We start from the raw sequence: 18,992 nt of genomic DNA on the forward strand, positions 1-18,992 counted from the left end.
ATCCCATTACTACCCAAACAAACATGAGGCTAAAACTGTTCGTATGAAGTTGATTTAAATGAATAAGTGTATAAAGTGTGTGTGTGTGTGTGTGTGTGTGTGTGTGTGTGTGTGTGTGTGTGTGTGTGTGTGTGTGTGTGTGTGTGTTACCAGGTGTGTTTATTTGTCAGGATGAAGAAGAAGAGCCTTTCCCTTTCATCCGTTCCCCAGGTGCTGTTTCAAAGGCACGTCCCTGCTCTGCCTGGGAGTAAATGACCAACATAAGTGACTGTTGTAGGCACAGCTGGATAGACAGATGTACATTTACACAATGAAAACACACACACACACACACACACACACACACACACATGGCCAATGGTACAGTAGGTTCTGTAGCTCCCATCTCACTGTGGGTATTATAATCTAACCATCTTTCAACAATCCTCAACAAAAGCTGAACCTGAGGAAAAACTAGAGATGTTTGAATGTAATACTCAAGACAACCCCCTCCCCCCACCCCCCCCCCCCCCCCCCCCCACACACACACACACATCCACAGACATACACCTAAAGTGTGCTCCCTTTATTAAAAATCAACCTTTGATTGTCCCTCAAAGCTGGCTTCCTGTTGTGTGTTTGTGTCGATGTCTGGCTGATTGCTGAAGAGGCGATGTTGGGGAAAAAATACAGAGTGACTGGTGGCACATTTAATAATCATGACATTTCCACTGGTCATCACTAGAGGGCACTGAAAGCAACACGACAGCAGGCTTTTTGGGCACCACAAAACACAACATAATACAAAGCATATAGTCAGGCCATCTTAAGCCAGAATGAAGAAAGAAAATCCATTTAAATAATATCACAAGTGAACTTTTTTCTTCTTGAGGAACTAAAACACTGATGGTCAGTCGTACTGTTACGAAATAGAACAACTTATTTATTGGAATTATAATACAAGGAAATAAATTAACCAGGGTGAAAAAAAAAAGTCCGATTTTACTTGTCCCTCCTGAAAATGTCTTTTGTTTATTACCAGTTGTCTCTGTGTATTCCTGACAGTGGGATGCCTCAGTGGAGTTCTCGCTTTCCTTTCTTTCTTTCTTTTTTACAAAGCAAGATGTCCTCTGCTTTTAAAATGGAAGAGGATGGAGACCCTTGTGCAGCAGAGACCGTAGTCCTTTAAAGTGTAACCTTTAAAATGCGTCATTTCCGAACATCAAACTTCTTCCCCGAGCAAATTCTCCCTTTTATTTTGAAAGAGAGAGAGAGAGAGAGAAACAAGAGTCCTGACTTCTTCCTATTGCTTTTTAAGACACTATACAATTGGGATGGAACAATGCACTCTGGATATATCAGTCATGGTTTTTTATTAGGGCACCCACTTGCCGATGGCTTATAAATATATTCCTCTTTTTGACAGGTGTTGGTTTGTGCTGTAGAGATGGACAGGAGGATGTGTGTAATCCATATCTGAGGAGTGACAGAGAAGAAGATGTGACCAAAAAAAAAAAAAAAAAAACTGTACACATCCAGGTTTTGTTGAGCCGCTTCCATGTTACCACGGCGATACTTCAGAGATGAACTGAACTTCTTTACACGCCATTTACATGTGAAGGAAAATGCAAAAAAATCTCTCTCTCCTGTATTAGTCCAGTGGTCTTGTGGCTTTGAATGAATGTGTTTGTGGCCTAGCTGGCAGATTTTTCAGACTCTTTGCGTGGCATTTCAGCAACTTCTTCTTCTTCTTCTTTCAAGTCACATGGATGTCTGTGCTATCCTCTGCTGTGGTGGCTTTGATGTGCCACTAAAAACACTTGAGTCCACCTCTTAAGAGATGACGGGCCACATTTGTTAAAAGGAAATGAAAGGCCAGATAGATAGATACCTGCTGTTAAGTTGTCCCGAAAGCGCATCCACTGAGAAAACATGGTAGTGGGTGGGGCGTTCATAGTGTTTCTTTACTTTTTATATCAGGTAGAGTCAAATCGAACGTCTTTTAAAAACTTGGAGGGAGGCGAGGAGTCTTCCGTTTGTTGGCCACATTTTGTTGAGGACGATTTTGGCACGGTAAAAATAAGAGAAAGATCAATTCATCAACGCCCTTCATGGTCCCCATTGTAGGGAGGTGGAGGTCAGTCATTCTTCATAACTCTGATAAATGACACCCATTCTATTTTGAGTGTCATCCTGAGAAGTTTGACAGAGGGTAACAGTGGAGACTGAGAATTTCACCGCTGATGCATGGTGCCAATTGGAAGATGGTCGGACGGTTCAGCATCAAGAGAACTCCACTATTTCTTGCGCACACATTTTGTTTTTTTAAAGTGTCGATATCCCCCCCCTCTGCCTCTCCCTGCTTGTGTAATGCCTTTGTGAACATGAAACGAGTGTGGGGTTTGAGTTAGAATGTGCAGGTGGGAGTCAGTTCATGTCGATGGTGTTGAAGACCCACTCTGTGAACTTCTTGAGCTTAGCAGCAGAGGTCTGGGACTCCTCCTGCAGTCTCTGGTTGTCCTCCCACAGACGCTTGATCTGAGATTGGAGTCTCCCCTTCTCGTCACGCTCCTGTAAAAAAAAAACACAGAGAAAAGGTTTGGTCAAAAAGAATAAATGAAGCCAGTTATTAGGCAGTTCCATTTGAAGAAATGAAATGAGTGTGTCACCATTTTGGTGTTTACACATACACACACACACACACACACATGTCAGACCTACAGACGGTGAGTCACAGTCTACTGTATATAGAAACTTAACTGTTTTGGGTGTAGATTTTGCAAGTTGACATTTACATTAGGGCTGCACAATATACTGTTTATGAAATGTATCTTTATAGCTATATTAACATTTTAGGTACTAATGCAAAGACTACTTGAACTACAATAAATAGTTCTCTATTCCATGCATTCACTCTCTTAATGTCAAAATATGAGGCCAATCAGATCTAGCCTACAAGGAACTACTTGATGGATCAATAAATGATAAACAATAAAACGATGTCGTTGGAAATTGAAATAATGCATTCAATTTTTTCATAGGCTACTTACTGTCTGTGGTCTATGTTGGCAGTGAGCTCAAAACAGAAGACAGTAATGCTGTATATTTAAGTATTTTCTGATAAAATGCAGCACCAATTTAAATTGACTAAAATCCTTTTCAGGTGTATGAACATAAATATCCAGCAGTTAAAGAAAACATTGTAATTTAGAGGAGTTTTGCTTCATGCTGCAAACTAATTGCTCTTGGCTGGCTTAAAGAGGTGAGAATGAAGCATAGCAGTTGGCCTGGTGCCAAACTGATCCACTGCTACTTCAAAATTAAGAAATGCAGACAGCTTTACACCTTAAAGTGTTTCACAGATGGCAGAGAATTTACAAAGAATTGCGTAAGAAATAAATAACAACCATACTGCAGTCATTCACAGCACTGCACTGCACTGTCTGTTATATACGTATATATTGAAGAGTCATTATCAGGTAGGCCACAATGTCTGCAACAAAGGGGTTCCGTTGGAGAAGACATTTTAGCTTTTATTTGCTTGTCTTTATTGTCTCCTAAATGCATTTTTTTTCCCACAGTCTATTGCTTTTCAAACAGATACTTTTGGCAGGATAATAAATAGACCACAGTTTGAACATGGTTCCATGACTTAAGTGACTATAACGTAGATTTTAGGAGTAGTTGAACATTATTTATAGAATAAATCTGCTGCAAAAGCATTTGCACAAATAGTTTTTCCACTGGAAAAGTTTGCTAAGATATATGTGTGAAAACCATTTACACGTGCATCTAAAGCAAACAACACATATTCGAAAGTAGTTTTTCATCCCTTTGGCTCAGTGAAGGGCAATGAAATGTAAACACAGATAGGAAATAAAGAGTGTGCAATTGGATTGGAGACCATCCCTTGTTTCTAATAGGATAACATGAGAAGAGTTAAACTGGTCCACTGGTAAGTAAAAAAAGAAGAAAAACAGTGATTACAGTAAAATCTGAGTCGGCAGTTTACAACCATAATGCAGCAGAGCGGAACTGAAACAACAGTCACATACAGGGCACAACTGCTGACTGCATGTTTTCTATTGAAAACAAAACATTTATTTACATCTGCTCACTGTATGCAAATCAACCAAAGTCTTTCATTGTTCATCCCTTCTGGCACTTAAATAGAGAAGGGGAGCCTGAACATTATCTTTAAGCACAAGAGTAGAAGCTGCAAACATGTAGATTACAGTTCTCAATACACAAAAAAACTAAACAAAAATCACACAACTGGAAATATAAGTAGAATTCTCTGCAATGTTAATGTATTCATGTTGATACTTGTGCATATTTTTGAGTTTTCTCTCCCCACCTTCTTGAGGTCATCCTGGAGCATCTTCACCATGGCCTCCAGCTTAGTCACCTTCCTCTCTAGTCCTATGTGTCCCTCACTGTGGAGGGGAAAAGAAGGAACACACATCATTCCTAGGCCCTGTCAATACACTCAATAGTAGAGAGTGTATTCATCTTGACCTTGCTGCGGAAGTGTGATTAAGCATTGGTTTACTGTTGTACAGTTGTTTACTATGCACCGTTCATTCACTCTCTGTACGTGCACTAATTAATTGTGTAACGTATACTACTGCTCAGTCTGCACATTTTTTCATAGTACTTGCGACTGTTTGCACTTTCTGCTTTAATGCTAAACTACATTTTTGCTGTACTGGAACTTACTTTGTGCAATGACAAATCATTTGAATCTAATATAATCTGAGGCCAAAGGATATGAATCATAAAAACAATAATAAAAAAAGACTGAGCTAAACTGGAGCAACATTAATGAGACAAGTCATTAGATTCATTTATTCCTTTTGTATTAGCTGTAGTTCACTTTCAATAGCTTTATAGATGAGGAAGGGAACTAAATACTTTCCTACAAAATGAAAATGAAAAACCTTGCTTTCACTCTTTACTGCAGTCCTGAGGCCACTTGAGAAACCTGTGTATATCATATGTGAAAACATTTTGGTGCCGCAATATATAACAACTATACTTACTACTACTATCACCTTTCTCGTGTAGGTATTCATAGTGTGTGGTGTGAACGGAGGTAAATAGAATGTAGAAAACAAAGTGGTAAAGAGTGGTGTTACCTAGAAGAGGGGCGTGAGAGCGGAGCAGGCTGCAGCTCTATGTGCGCCTGTTGAGGACTGGAGGCCCCGCTGTTTCGGTGGTTTGAATCTCCAAACACAAAACTTCTCTGGACTGAAAAAATTGAGAAATGCAAAAAGGTTTAACAAAACCAAAGTTACAAAAAAACCAACGTTAGTAGCACGTACAGGCAGATGCATCATTTTAAAAAGGCACTCGTGTGCCTTTTAACTGAAGATACACGTCTATTCTGTCAGGTGTTATTTCAGTGCACCTCTGCATGTACAAAGGAAATAAACCCCATAAGAAGAATGAAATGTGTGCACTTAATAGTAATTGGTAATACCGTAGTGTGGGTTTCTGTCAGTGTCAAAGGTATTGGCCACGTCCACCAGGTGGGTCCATTCTAGTGAGCTGTTCCTGTCTGAAGAGGGGAGGGGCATCAGCTCCTGAGGGAGGGGCCCACGATGACGCTCCACCAAATCCACCAATGATGTGTCCGATGCTGAAAGGTCGCCTAGGAACAGAAATGAAGTGGTGGAAAGAACAGAATGTGAAATGTACTGTGTATATCTTCATGTTGTTTTAATGACCTCTGTGTATTATCAATCAAAAGGCAGCGAGAACTACATCTGGAACTTCAGCCAAATCCGATCCATCACTTATCTCTTCAGTTTACTTAATGCATTTTAACATAATCAAACACAAAGCACATGACTTAGTATGCATAATGCATGTATAACTAAAGATTGTCCTCCTGGGCTGATTTCACCCTGTAGATAAAATAACCACATAACATGGAAGAAGGATGGATAAAAAAATTGTCTTTAAATAATACAGCAGGGTTTCTCCAAGAATACAATACAAGTTTAATTTAAGACCTTTTTAATGCCACATACAATACAATTTAATGACAACATTAAGGCCTTCTGGCAAAAGTATGAAATATGAAGGATATAATTCTGACAGTACTTTTAATAAAGAACATTTATTATTAACACACATTAATATAGTCGCATTGATTGACTGAAAAAATAGCCTTGTGAAATGTATTTATACTCAAAATAACAAAATCAAAAAGTGCATATTCATCACATAACCACCCTATCCAACTATTTAAAAAGGGCAATCAACAAATGTAAGACCTTTGTCTTAATGCTTTACTTCTAGAGCCTTATTTTGATAATATTAATTCAATGCTTTTAAGACCCTGCTGGTAGCCTGATAGACACACCCAAACATCTTCAAATTGTGAATGTACTCCAGAGTCCTCCTTCTTACCGTGGAGTTTGACCCCCAGCTTATAGGAGGGCCGTCGGAGGGGAACACCGCGGGTGGTGGGTGAGCGTGGGAGGGTGGAGCAGCTGAAGAGGACGTCTGGGCCCAGTGAGGGCTCAGTCACTGTGTCGCTCAGTAGGGGGAGGCGCTGGCCACGGTAGATACTCTCGTCTGATAGGGTGCGGTGCAGTGAGCGACGGCTCGGGGGCGGGCCTTGTTGTGATTTCTGGCCGTGCTGCACAAGAGTTAATGGGTGGAAGTGATGGGAAAGTGTTATTGTATTGTAATACAGACAGGATCGAGAGCGATGAATTATGTGGGTGAATTTCCAGTTGCTGCCAATACAGTACTCCAAAAGCATTACAAGGTGGAATTAGCAATTCTGGAGGACGCTTGATGAAAAAATAACTGACTCCGCTGACACAACCTTTAATTACAATTTTGGTTTAGTTTTTATGACATAAGTTACAAACGGCGGTTTTCATTTATGCAATGCTATTCATGGAATGGATTGTAAAACGGCTAGGGAAAACTTATTGAGGTTTTCAAGTGTAGCCATTCTACTGTATTACAGAGAGTTATTTGAATGTGATACACATCCAGAGGGTGTTGTGTCACAAGCAATGTATTCACTCAAATGTGATTTAGCCCACTTCATCCAGGCTTTATCTAGCCAGATTCAAAAGACAATCTCAGTATTCCATAAAATCAATCAACTTGACATACCTGCAGCCGTACCTTCTCCTTGTGCCTGCGTGGTGCTGGAGGGCTGTCTGGGGCACTGTGTCTCTTGGTATCTTCCTCTATAGTGGATTTGGCGTGAGGCTGTGGCGAGTGCATATCCCGTAGAGAAGGCCTGGCTGCTGGGGTGGGAGACACCTCGAGACCACCACCCTCTCCTGGAGACTTCCTACAACACACACACACACACACACACACACACACACACACACACACACACACACACACACACACACACACACACACACACACACACACACACACACACACACACACACACACACACACACACACACACACACACACACACACACACACACACACACACAGGGGAAGATACCACATTCATGATAAATAGTGTGCAAGCAGGTGGCATTTTCAAGTGCATCTAAAAGGAATATCAACGAAAATGAGCTGTGAGGCATTAATCATCAAACTCAAAAGAAAAGAAAGGGCTGACATATTTCACGTTTGTGTAAAGAATCTAGAATATATGGACTTTTCCATGATATTACATTTTTTTTTTGTATGTATTTATTTTTCAAATTGTTCACATTTGCAACAGGTACATCTATAATGAAAATAAATATCACTTTGACACTGAATAGAAAACAAAACCTAGGAATTGAACAAATTGTATTGACCAAAAAAATAAAAATAGGCTAAAGATAAGGCTTATCACGCCTACCTTTTTTACTTAAAATGTTCAGATTAGCAACTCATTCACAGTGGGAGCTTTGTTTATGTGCTGCGCCTATATCTTTATAATAACACTAAGATATACTAAAGATATGCAGTCATTCAGATTCAAAAGTACAGCTTTTCATTGCATATTGCATTATGTTACTGCATCAGTGGTGCAATATATTTTTCAACCACAAGGGGGTAATCAAGTAGTATGCATATTATTCAGTAGCCATCTAAAAGACAGCAAAGTACAGGGGCAAACAGTGGTCTTAACACAAACTCAACTTTATAAGCTTTAAAAAAGGTACTATCGATTGAGCGTTTTTGTGTTAAAAACGGCATTATATTGCACAAGACATTGTGTTTATTTGTCCATTTTCTGCAGGAACTGGTTTAGTTTGTCACACAATACAGCAGTGACTGATAGACTAGGCATTCACCTCTTATGTAATCACTGTAGATAAACTGTTGAATAAACCACACATATCAAGCATTCATCAGAACCAGATTGCTGGAGAAACTGAATTGCTGAGATGACATAGTTTTTTTTAGAGGCAACCTATTGCACCTTTGAGTAGTTCATTTCAAATTCCAACAACTCTGGTGGCAACGTCATCTATAGCATAACATCTGTGTGTAAATCCACTTCTGGACCAGGAACTATAATTAAAACCCTGATATATTGTATGTATTGTGTATTTAATTTTTTATTTTATTTGCTCCATTCATACTTGCGTGTGTCCCCAAAGTCGACAGAATTGATGGTGGAGCCAGGCTTCCTCCAGCCGATCAGGTACTTGGATTGAGCTCCCTGGCGGGGGTAGAAGCTCTTTGGACCGGGGGAGGCAGAGGACTGAGACGAAGGAGAGGTGGCTGAAGAGGAGGACTCCTCTCTTGGGGAGCTGTGGCCTGAGTGCCTGGTAATTACGGGCAGAGGAGAGAAACAACAGACTCAGTCAGCAGCATGGCAGTTATCTACAGTTAAAAGGTTAGAAACTGGTCTAAGATACAGTATCTCACAAAAGTAAGTACACCCCTAACATTTCTTCAAATATTTCATTATATCTTTCCATGCGACAACACTGAATAAATGACACTTTGATACAATGTCAAGTAGTCAGTGTACAGCTTGTATAACAGTGTAAATTTACTGTCCCCTCAAAATAACTCGACACACAGCCATTAATGTCTAAACTGTTGGCAACAAAAGTGAGTACACCCCTAAGAAAAAATTTCCAAATTGGGCCCAAAGTGTCAATATTTTGTTTTGCCATCATTATTTTCTAGCACTGCCTTAACCCTCTTGGGCATGTAGTTCACTAGAGCTTCACAGGTTGCAACTGGAACCCTCTTCGACCCATTCATGACGACATCAAGGAGCTGGTGGATATTAGAGTCCTTGCGCTCCTCCATCTCCCGTTTGAGGATGCCCCAAAGATGCTCAATAGGGTTTAAGACTGGAGACATGCTTGGCCAGTCCATAACCTTTACCCTCTGCTTCTTTAGCAAGCCAGTGGTCGTTCGGAGGGGTGTTTGGGGTCGTTATCATGTTGCAGTACTGCCCTGCGGCCCAGTTTATGAAGGGAGGGGATCATGCTCTGCTTGTCACAGTACATGTTAGAATTCAATGAACTGTAGATCCCCAGTGCTGGCAGCACTCATGCAGCCCCAGACCATGACACTCCAACCACCATGCTTGACTCTAGGCAAGACACACTTGTCTTTGTACTCCTCACCTGGTTGCCGCTCCACTCTTAACACCATCTGAACCAAATAAATGTATTTTGGTCTCATCAGACCACAGGACATGGTTGCAGTAATCCATGTCCGTAGTCTGTTTGTCTTCAGCAAACTTTTTGTGGGGTTTCTTGTGCATCATCTTTAGAATAGGCTTCCTTCTGGGATGACAGCCATGCAGACCAGTATGATGCAGAGTGTGGCGTATGGTCTGAGCACTGACAGGTTGACCCCCCACCCCTTCAAGCCCTTCAGCAATGCTGGCAGCACTCATACGTCTATTTTCCAAAGCCAACCTCTGTGTACGACGCTGACCACGTGCACTCAACCTTCGTAAACTGGGCCGCAGGGTGGTATTGCAACATGATAACGACCCCAAACACACCTCCAAGACGACCAGTGGCTTGCTAAAAAAGCTGAGGGTAAAGGTTATGGCCTGGCCAAGCCTGTCTCCAGACCTAAACCCTATTGAGCATCTTTCGGGCATCCTCAAACAGAAGGTGGAGGAGCGCAAGGTCTTTAATATCCACCAGCTCTGTGATGCTATCATAAATGGGTGGAAGAGGGTTCCAGTTGCAACCTGTGAAGCTCTAGTGAACTACATGCCCAAGAGGGTTAAGGCAGTGCTGGAAAATAATGGTGGCCACACAAAATATTTACACGTTGGGCCCAATTTGTACATTTTTTCTAAGGGGTGTACTCACTTTTGTTGCCAGCAGTTTAGACATTAATGGCTGTGTGTCGAGTTATTTTGAGGGGCCAGTACATTTACACTGTTATACAAGCTGTACACTGACTACTTTACATTGTATCAAAGTGTCATTTATTCAATGTTGTCCCATGGAAAGATATAAAGAAAAATGTGAAGAAATGTGAGGGGTGTACTCACTTTTGTGAGATACTGTATATACAAGCAGCATTATAATCATTGGTTTGTAATGTAAACCATCTTGAAGGGATAGTTCAGTACTTTTGAGGTGGGGGTTGTATGAGGTACTTGCATAGTTAGTCTGTTACCTTGTGGACATGGCGATCAGCGAACATTTAGCGTACAACTGAACGCATATTTATTTTTTAGGTAAGCATGACATTTAAATATGTGGTTAATTTTTTTTTGCTGCTGGCCCCCTCCGTATCAGTACAAGGTTGACTTCTGCTACAGCGACGTCTCTTCCAAACTCCTTATAGTGACTGCGCCGACCGCCATCTCCATAAGGTAACACACTCAGAAGAACCTCATAGAACCCCACTTCAAAAATACTGAACTGTCCCTTTAAGGTAATGACAGGATATTGGCTTAATAAATTCTATCCATTGTTTACAGAGCTGAATCAAAGATGTTTGCCCATTTTGGTCTTGAGTGGACCATTAGTAAGTTATTCATAGTATACCATTTTAATAATCAAGGAATGTCCAGGGAGGACATACAATATTGAGTTATAGATGGAACATTTCTATTAAAGTATCACCTGCGGTAAAGCCAACCTTGGCAAACTCATTTCAAAGCCCCCCCACCCCCCTCCCCCCCACACACACACACACTTTCCGTCCTATCCGCTAAAACAGAATACAAGTGTAGCTTAAATGCTGGACAGATGAGGGCTCAGGTCATGAACTGTAACTCAATCTGAATGGGTGAATTAAGACTTGCTCAAAACAGGAAGTGGGACACTGGAGTTCTCTCAGCTCCAGACACCAGCACAGCTATGAAAAAGTTAGGACACGTGTTCCACATTTCCTGAGGCCTAATGTGGAAAGATAAGTGGGAGTTAAAGTTACTCCTTTGCTTGGCTTCATGGACATACTCTTAGAGAGAGAGAGAGAGAGAGAGAGAGAGAGAGAGAGAGAGAGAGAGAGAGAGAGAGAGAGAGAGAGAGAGAGAGAGAGAGAGAGAGAGAGAGAGAGCAGCTACATCACAGCCTCTATCTCTCTCAATCCCTCTATCTCTCTCTCCCCACTCTGTAGAGCTTCGGTGGGTCGGTGAAGCCGGTTTTTTGGCTTCGGAGCTCCAAGAGAGAGCGAGAGAGAGAGAGAGAGAGAGAGAGAGAGAGAGTTTACAACAAACATGTTCCAAGAAAATGCAAAGCTTTGAGAAAAGTCAAAATAATAACAATAAAAAGGTTTCTATTCTCCCATCTTAATTTGTTAATCATATCACAACTATTGAGATTGATCTTGGAGCTCCATATGAGGCCCTGTTGCCCAGCATTGTAACCATTCCCTTCAAACGTAAAGTTATAGATTACCACAATTTTACCAAACTGACCTGGAGTGTGAAACGAGGTCAGTCAGGCTGAAGGTGCTGCTGTCTCTGATGAGTAGATGAGTGGGCGGGGTCCGTCCTGTCCCGTCCATGCTCCTCTCCCCCGGTGGGCCCGGGGACTCTGCTGCGGCGGGGGACCTCTCCAGCATCCTGCGGCCTCCCTCTGTGGGGCTGTGCCATGGAGACGGGGTCCGCTCCCTGTTCTCTCTGCTGCCACTGGGGGCCAGCAGGGAGGTGGTGCTGCCGTGGTGAGAGTGTGGGTGGGTGGCCTGGTGGTGGTGGTGGTGAGCAGGAGGGGCCCCCCCATAAGAGCTGGTGTCTATGCCGCTGTCGGCCGACGTCCCCTGGAGGTAGCCCCCTCCTCCCAGGCCGTTGGGCTCAGACTCCCCCTGGTCCCCACCGCCGCTGGAGCCCACGGCACCGGCACTGGAGCCCCCCGCGCCCCCCAGCTCGTACCATTTGTCACTGTCGCTGTGGCCCCCACTGGACGCCGTGCTGGACAGAGTGTTGCTGCTGGAGTAAGGCCCGTCAGACTGCCCACAGAAAAACACAGGAAGCAGAAGAGTTAAAGGGGGAAATTAAGTTGAGTTACTTTATAAGTCAATGGTTACATTGAAATTTGTCTTTTCGCATATCCCCTCTCAAGTAGACACACTTCGGAAGGGGTCAGAGCGCAGGGTCAGTCATAGAACAGCGCCCCTGGAGCAGTATGGGGTTAAGTACCTTGCCCAAGGACCCTATGGTAGAGATAGTGGGCACCGTAGATGTAATACCAGCCACTTCTAGTTTTACAACTAACACCATCCTGATTTAGTGAGCTCCACTTAGTTACTTAAAACACCGGCCCACAGATGTATAAACAACACTTACAGTTACACTATTACAGATACAGGTCACCTATTATGAAAAATGCACTTTTTCACGACAGGTGGAAAGCCTGACCTGGCTGCCTTTTTTCGGGGACATGAGGATGACCTGCTCCTGCCTCTGGATGCGTGGAGCTCCAGAGTATCCTTGACCGGACTTGGAGACTGGCGCCTCTGTAAGAAAATGGAGTTGGGTTGATGATTAACACATGCAAACAGACCCTGCGGTACAAACAGATGACTTGTTGATGACACAACAGAGAAGTTGTTCTCCTCTCTGTTTGCTTATGTGTGTATTTAGTTACTACAGCACTCGTGTTTCATAAAAGGCCCTGAACGCTGACACTGTTTTCTTTCTGCCTCTGCTGTGTCTGTGAACAAAAAAGCCCAGATCACTTGTCACCAAAAGCAACACACTGCAACACACATCAAACACACATCAAACACACATTCTGTCCCGAGACTGTCCCTGTTGGCTTTGTTTGTTCTGGCCAAGCTGTGATGCGTGTGGGAATGTGTCCTGAAGCAAAACTCTGGGTTAAAATGGGACTGTTGTGTAATTGTCTCTGTGTTATGCAAGAAGACATACGGAGTAGGCAGCATCTAATGACCAAAGCACATCGGGAGGAAGTGCTAACGGAGGTATCATAACATCTGCTGGGGTGAATCTAGTAATGTAGTAAACCCCTTCCACATCCCACTTAGAATATTCATAAATCTGCCTAGATTTCTTTGCAGGAAGACCCATAGGGCTCGCAGCACTAATTATAGCGGGACGCACGTGAGCATGCCTGCTTGTTTGAGTGCCTGTGTGTGTATCCACAATGTATCCAAGGAACTTCATTGTTCTGTGTGATGTATTGTAGTTATAGATCTGATTGGTAAAACAGATGTGTCTTAGTATTGAAAACCTGATATTTCATGACCATCCAAAGAAAGTAAAAAGCTGTATAGTATAGTGCGTCATTTCTGTTGCCACCATGAGGAATTCTGAGTTATTACAACAACACTGTCAGTGCATCTACATGACGTAAGCCGTTGGTGATCGCATATGGATTTAATACATTCTGCTGAAGTACGCCCAGGTTTAATTTTAGCAGTAGAATCAACAACTGAAACATTTCTTGAGGGCCTCTTGGGATTTTTCTGAGCTCCTCCACCAGTGTTGGGGGGGCGTTGCGCAACATCAGTTTGTAAACGCTGCCATACTGAGAAATACTGAGATAGCTTTGTGGAGCTGATAGGCTTAACCAACTTTGTGTCAACTTGTTTGGTGATGATTTGAATGTAACCGATATTCATTCATATTAAAAAGTTACGCACTGTAGCTTTAAGAATGGTTGTGCAAAAGAAGGAAAGTCATGACTAATAGTCATTTTTGCATCTCATGAATTAATCACAAACCTGCCACCGGATATCAAAAGAAAAAAATCAAACAAATGCTGTGTTGAATGGTAAACGCGACAGGAACAACTGATGCAATAATAACTCCAATGCAAAACCCTTTATAAGCTTCGTAGGGGGTTAAATAATGCCCCTATTTTTGTGAGTCAAGGATTTAGGGTAAAACGTAATGGCCAAAGTAAGTGACCCTCTGCATGACTTGTTATTGACTTGTTATTGACTTTTATTTCTGGAGAGAGCCCGGCCACATCATCATTGCTGAAGAGTAAACGGGTCTAACCCTTAACCAAGGGGAAGAGGGAAGGACAGAACCCTAGACCACAGCAACAGCAAAGTAGACTGTGTGTATGGCTGGACACTTGGCTGACACAGGCCATTTCTGGCCAGGCCTGCATTGTTCCACCCTGACCAGTAAAGACAAGTGCTATAAACAATCACAAAATGAGAGACTAGGGCCTTTTCTCTGAGATTGTGGCGGACAAGAACAGGTCGAGGATGAAAGTAAACTGGTCAACAATCAACCAAAGCAATATCCTTCTGAGAACCAGAGGAGCGTGAGAGTGTTTTTGGCTTTGAGAGCTGGAAAACAACAAGAAAACTCCCCAAAAAGTGCATGGTAAGGATACTAGGTAATTAAATGAAAAGCCAATGTACAAGAGAATTTAGGATAAATGCTAGTCGGACTTCAGCGCTAGCGGAGAATAATGAACATAGTGGAGATGGATGGAGGGGCCCACAAAGGAAAGGTTGACCGACTGTTTTGACAAGAAAGAAAGGAATGTCTTCCCTTTTTCGTTTGCCTTTATTAAAAATTGGAGTCAGTGGTTCTGGAGAAAGCTGGTGTCAAAACACAGCCTAGGCTCTGTAAACTGGTATATAAAGAAAAGGTAAGGGGGGCCACCGTAGCTAGAAATGCCTGTACACAGAGCCTAAAGGCTGTCTTTTAACACTGGAAAAAATGTTTTCAGCACACACACTACGTACAGGTAGCTTGTAGATAATGGGTTGATATTCAGTTATTTTGACATCAACTCTTCTCCCGAATCTCTAACTCCACCTTTAAATCTTGTAAAATAGATTTCCAAGTGCCAAAGACCAAGCCACAAACTCTCATTTAGATCACACTTTGATCTTGTTTCCCCCCATTCAATAATAATCTCTTTCCCTTTTCTGCTTGTCTCATTATCTTCCCACTTTTCCATCTGTTTGCAGAGACATTCTCTGTGAACTCTGTATGAATCCCAGCTTGCAGAAGAGGTGGAGGAAGAGGAGGGTACAGGGAAGAGGGCTGTTTAGAGGCTGTGTGTGTGTGTGTGTGTGTGTGTGTGTGTGTGTGTGTGTGTGTGTGTGTGTGTGTGTGTGTGTGTGTGTGTGTGTGTGTGTGTGTGTGTGTGTGTGTGTGTGTGTGTGTGTGTGTTTGTGTGTGTGTTTGTGTGTGTGTGTGAGTGAGTGCGTATCTCAGTTCTGGAAAGATAAAAACTGTCACTAGTTGATGTGGAGGCACAAACAAACCTACACACACTCCTGGCTACCTGTCATTTCACAGGAATTTCTATGAAATAAGTATAAATATGGATGATTTCTCTCCGTCGCCAACCCGTCAAGTGCCCTCACATGCCTCTCATATAAAGACGCATAAAAAAAAACACATTTACATTGCTCAAAAAAATATAAGTATCTACCATTGAGAATTAAGCAACTGCACCTTCCTCTCTTACTCAGTTTTATTTACCCCAGTACTTCCCCCACAAGATATATTCACCTGTTGACCCTCGTTCAGCCCCTCCCCCTTCCTCCATCCTCGACCAATTGGGAGTGGACATTCCACTGGACCCGCCCTCTCCGGACACCTCTCGTCTGTCCCCAGACATCGGAGAGTGGCGGCTGACTGCGAACCTGGTGAATGAGCAAACATTGTTGTTCAGTTAAATACCCGCCGTTTTAAAATGAAGTGCTAGAATTGGGGCAATAACAATACATTTTCCCACAGGTTGTAGTGGGCGTAAAAATAAAAATGTATTATATATTAGAGGTATAAGAGGTTTATTTCACTCAAAGGCACACAAATACTTTCACCTACACTAATATAATACCCTGTTGAATCTGATCTCGAGCCAACTTAAATAAAACATGAATTTTATAAATGAACTTGAGTTGGGCTGAAATGAATAAATCTATTACCTAAACAGTGACTCCAGTGCAGAAGTCTTATAAGAACGATGAAGTTCATAATTATCATAATCATTAATAAATACATACTAGAGAAAGTGCCTCGAGACAGCAAAGCATTTTTTTGTTGTGATATGGAAAGGAAATGTGCTTTTCTCATACAACATAAACTAATTAGCATGAATACACAATCCCTCCCCCTGCTCCCCTTCCTTACTGCTCAGGCATAGACTTCTGTCTCCAGTGAGCAGAGCTTCCGGAGGCGTCGCTTGAGCATGACAGGTTGCTGGGAGAGCTGCGATTGTGAGGGGAACGACCCAATGCAAGGGAGGAGGCCAGGCTGTAGCTCTCACTTCCCGGAGACATCCTGGTACACACACACACACACACACACACACACACACACACACACACACACACACACACACACACACACACACACACACACACACACACACACACACACACACACACACACACACACACACACACACACACACACACACACACACACACACACACACACACACACACACACACACACACACACACACACACACAGTTAGGAATGTGTTGGAAACGGGGGAACTAAAGGAAGATGAAATAAACACAACAAAAGCATTGTAGGAGCAAAATGTTCTAAGTGATTCTTTCAGAGGAAATTGCATTGAATGCTACCTTGTAGCCATATTTCCCCACACAGTCCCATTCATTACATACTTAAATGCTTCATACCCAAAAGCTGTTTCTGCCTTGTGTGTTATTTGTTGATTCACTAGCTTGCATTATTTACAATGCTTTATTTGTTACATTTCAACAGTGTTTGTGAAAATATGTAATATTTCGTATAGCGGTATAACGAACAAATACCATAATACTACAAATACTTATTTTAAGCTGTTACTTTTGAAAGCTAAATATTATGTTTCAAGAATCCATCTTTAAAGGTGGAGTCAGCTATTCTGGAGAACGCTTTTTGTCATAATCACTTTGTCAAAATGATCAGCTTTCTGTCTGTACTGTATGCAAACTGGGAAAAAAACAGTGTCAATACACAGCCTTGGTTCTGTAAATAGACATGTTGGTAGCAACGGTGGTTCCCCTTTGTTAACAGTGTATAGAGCCAGATTTATTTTTTCAGCTCATACATACAATACAGAGAGATAGTGGATCGGGGGGACATACGTATATTCACTGATTATGACAAAACAAGCTTTCTCCAGACTGGCTGACTCCATCTTTAAAACCCCCATGGCTGCTCTGACCTCTTGGTGTCCAGAGGGCGGCCGTCACTGCTGACACTGCGTGGTATGGCTGCTCCCCGCTCCAGCCTCTCAGCAGACAGGGTCTTGACCACGGAGCTGCCCAGGCTGACGGCCCGGTTGGGAGTGTGGGGCTGTGGCGAGGCCGTCAGTGACTGCTGAGGACTGCTGGACGTCCTCTGCCACTTGTTGTCTTTCTGGCGGAAGGGGAACTTGTACTCGAAGGAGCCGCTATCGCTGCTGCTGCTGCCCTTGTAGTCAGACGCAGGCATACGATAGAGCTCTGAGCAGCCCCTGTAGAAAGGGAGGGAGGACATTATTAACTAAAGTGTTGTGTGTGTCTGTGAGAGAGATTTAAAAAGGTCAACAAAGGAACAATAATGACTTCTTCCTTTTTAAATGTTCAGTGTGCATCATGAGGAATCTAGTGGCGAAATTGTAGATTTCAACTATCCGTTGCTAACCCATTTCTTTCTGAGAATATACAGAAGCTACTGTGGACTTCTAAGACAAGAAGATAGTTTCTAAAGATTGCATCATCCACCACTTCCTTATAGGAATGGTTCAACTCTTCTATTTTTAGCGCTTTACCTCTCTGCGGCTCAGGTAACAGAAACCTTTAACTGTGCATGCATTTCTGATGAAGTTTGGGGCATAGGTCGCTCATCCGGGTTAGCTTCGCTTAAGCACCGGTAGCCAGTGTTGGGAATAACTTTCCTAATGTTAGGTAACGCCGTTCTTTTTTCAGTAACGGGTAATCTAAATAATTACTTTTTCCGTCGTTACAACGCCGTTATCGTTACTGAACGTTAAATGCGGTGCGTTACTATGAATTGGTTGAATAAACTGTGTAATCCGAACGCACCCCTGGCTCCATACTACACACACTGCTAGTGAGGAGACCGGTGTGTTTTAAGTTGTGTTTTATTCAGTGTGGATGACATTATAACTGTCAGTTATCACCGTCACGTCAGTCAGCCGGAGCGCCTGTTTAGTGAAGTTTCTTTTTCTTTCTCTCTCTCTGTTGTGTGAGCGTGCACGTTGCCGCAGTAACCACCTATCAATCCACGGTTGAAACGTGCTCTCCCTGAGTTTGTTTGCATCGCCCTTGTGAGTAAGTGCATGGAGTTTCCCGATCTCTATAAATTATAATTTATGCACGTTATTAAACGGCCGCGATTCGCCGGTTGCAACAGCTGTTTAGCGTGTCATCACGAGCCGAATACTGCTATTGTTCTTTTCCTGGGATCTGTATGCTGCTGTGCATGTTAAAGAAGGAAATAAACATAGGATAAATCCTTACTCCTCCTCTCATCGTCTCCTCTCATCGTCTCATGGTCTTCATAGTCTGACGTTTTTGGCTTTAAGTGGTGTTTTAGCCGACACCCCTGAAGTGAATCCAGTGATATAGCAGGTCAGCACGGTGCATTCAGCAGTTTCCTCTACTACTTTTGTTGAGAACAAAATACT

The 18,992-nt window shown here is 42.6% G+C and overlaps 1 protein-coding gene across 2 annotated transcripts in view; it reads right to left on the reverse strand.

Moving 5' to 3' along the window:
* Window positions 1–552: 552 nt before the first annotated feature.
* sipa1l1 (signal-induced proliferation-associated 1 like 1) overlaps window positions 553–18,992 on the reverse strand; it is a 90,626-nt gene continuing 72,186 nt past the window's right edge. For both annotated transcript variants that reach the window (XM_080048343.1, XM_080048344.1), the window contains 12 exons: window positions 17,526–17,816; window positions 16,478–16,627; window positions 15,854–15,987; window positions 12,764–12,861; window positions 11,825–12,354; window positions 8,553–8,738; window positions 7,120–7,303; window positions 6,397–6,628; window positions 5,462–5,632; window positions 5,118–5,229; window positions 4,337–4,415; window positions 553–2,550 (listed from right to left, as the gene is read on the reverse strand). In XM_080048343.1, coding sequence (XP_079904469.1) covers window positions 2,407–2,550; window positions 4,337–4,415; window positions 5,118–5,229; window positions 5,462–5,632; window positions 6,397–6,628; window positions 7,120–7,303; window positions 8,553–8,738; window positions 11,825–12,354; window positions 12,764–12,861; window positions 15,854–15,987; window positions 16,478–16,627; window positions 17,526–17,816 — 2,311 coding nt within the window. In that variant the 3' untranslated portion in view covers window positions 553–2,406. The remainder of the gene's footprint in view (window positions 2,551–4,336; window positions 4,416–5,117; window positions 5,230–5,461; window positions 5,633–6,396; window positions 6,629–7,119; window positions 7,304–8,552; window positions 8,739–11,824; window positions 12,355–12,763; window positions 12,862–15,853; window positions 15,988–16,477; window positions 16,628–17,525; window positions 17,817–18,992) is intronic.

This window comes from Ammodytes marinus (genome assembly GCF_949987685.1).
Source record: "Ammodytes marinus genome assembly, chromosome: 19".
NCBI lineage: Eukaryota > Metazoa > Chordata > Actinopteri > Uranoscopiformes > Ammodytidae > Ammodytes > Ammodytes marinus.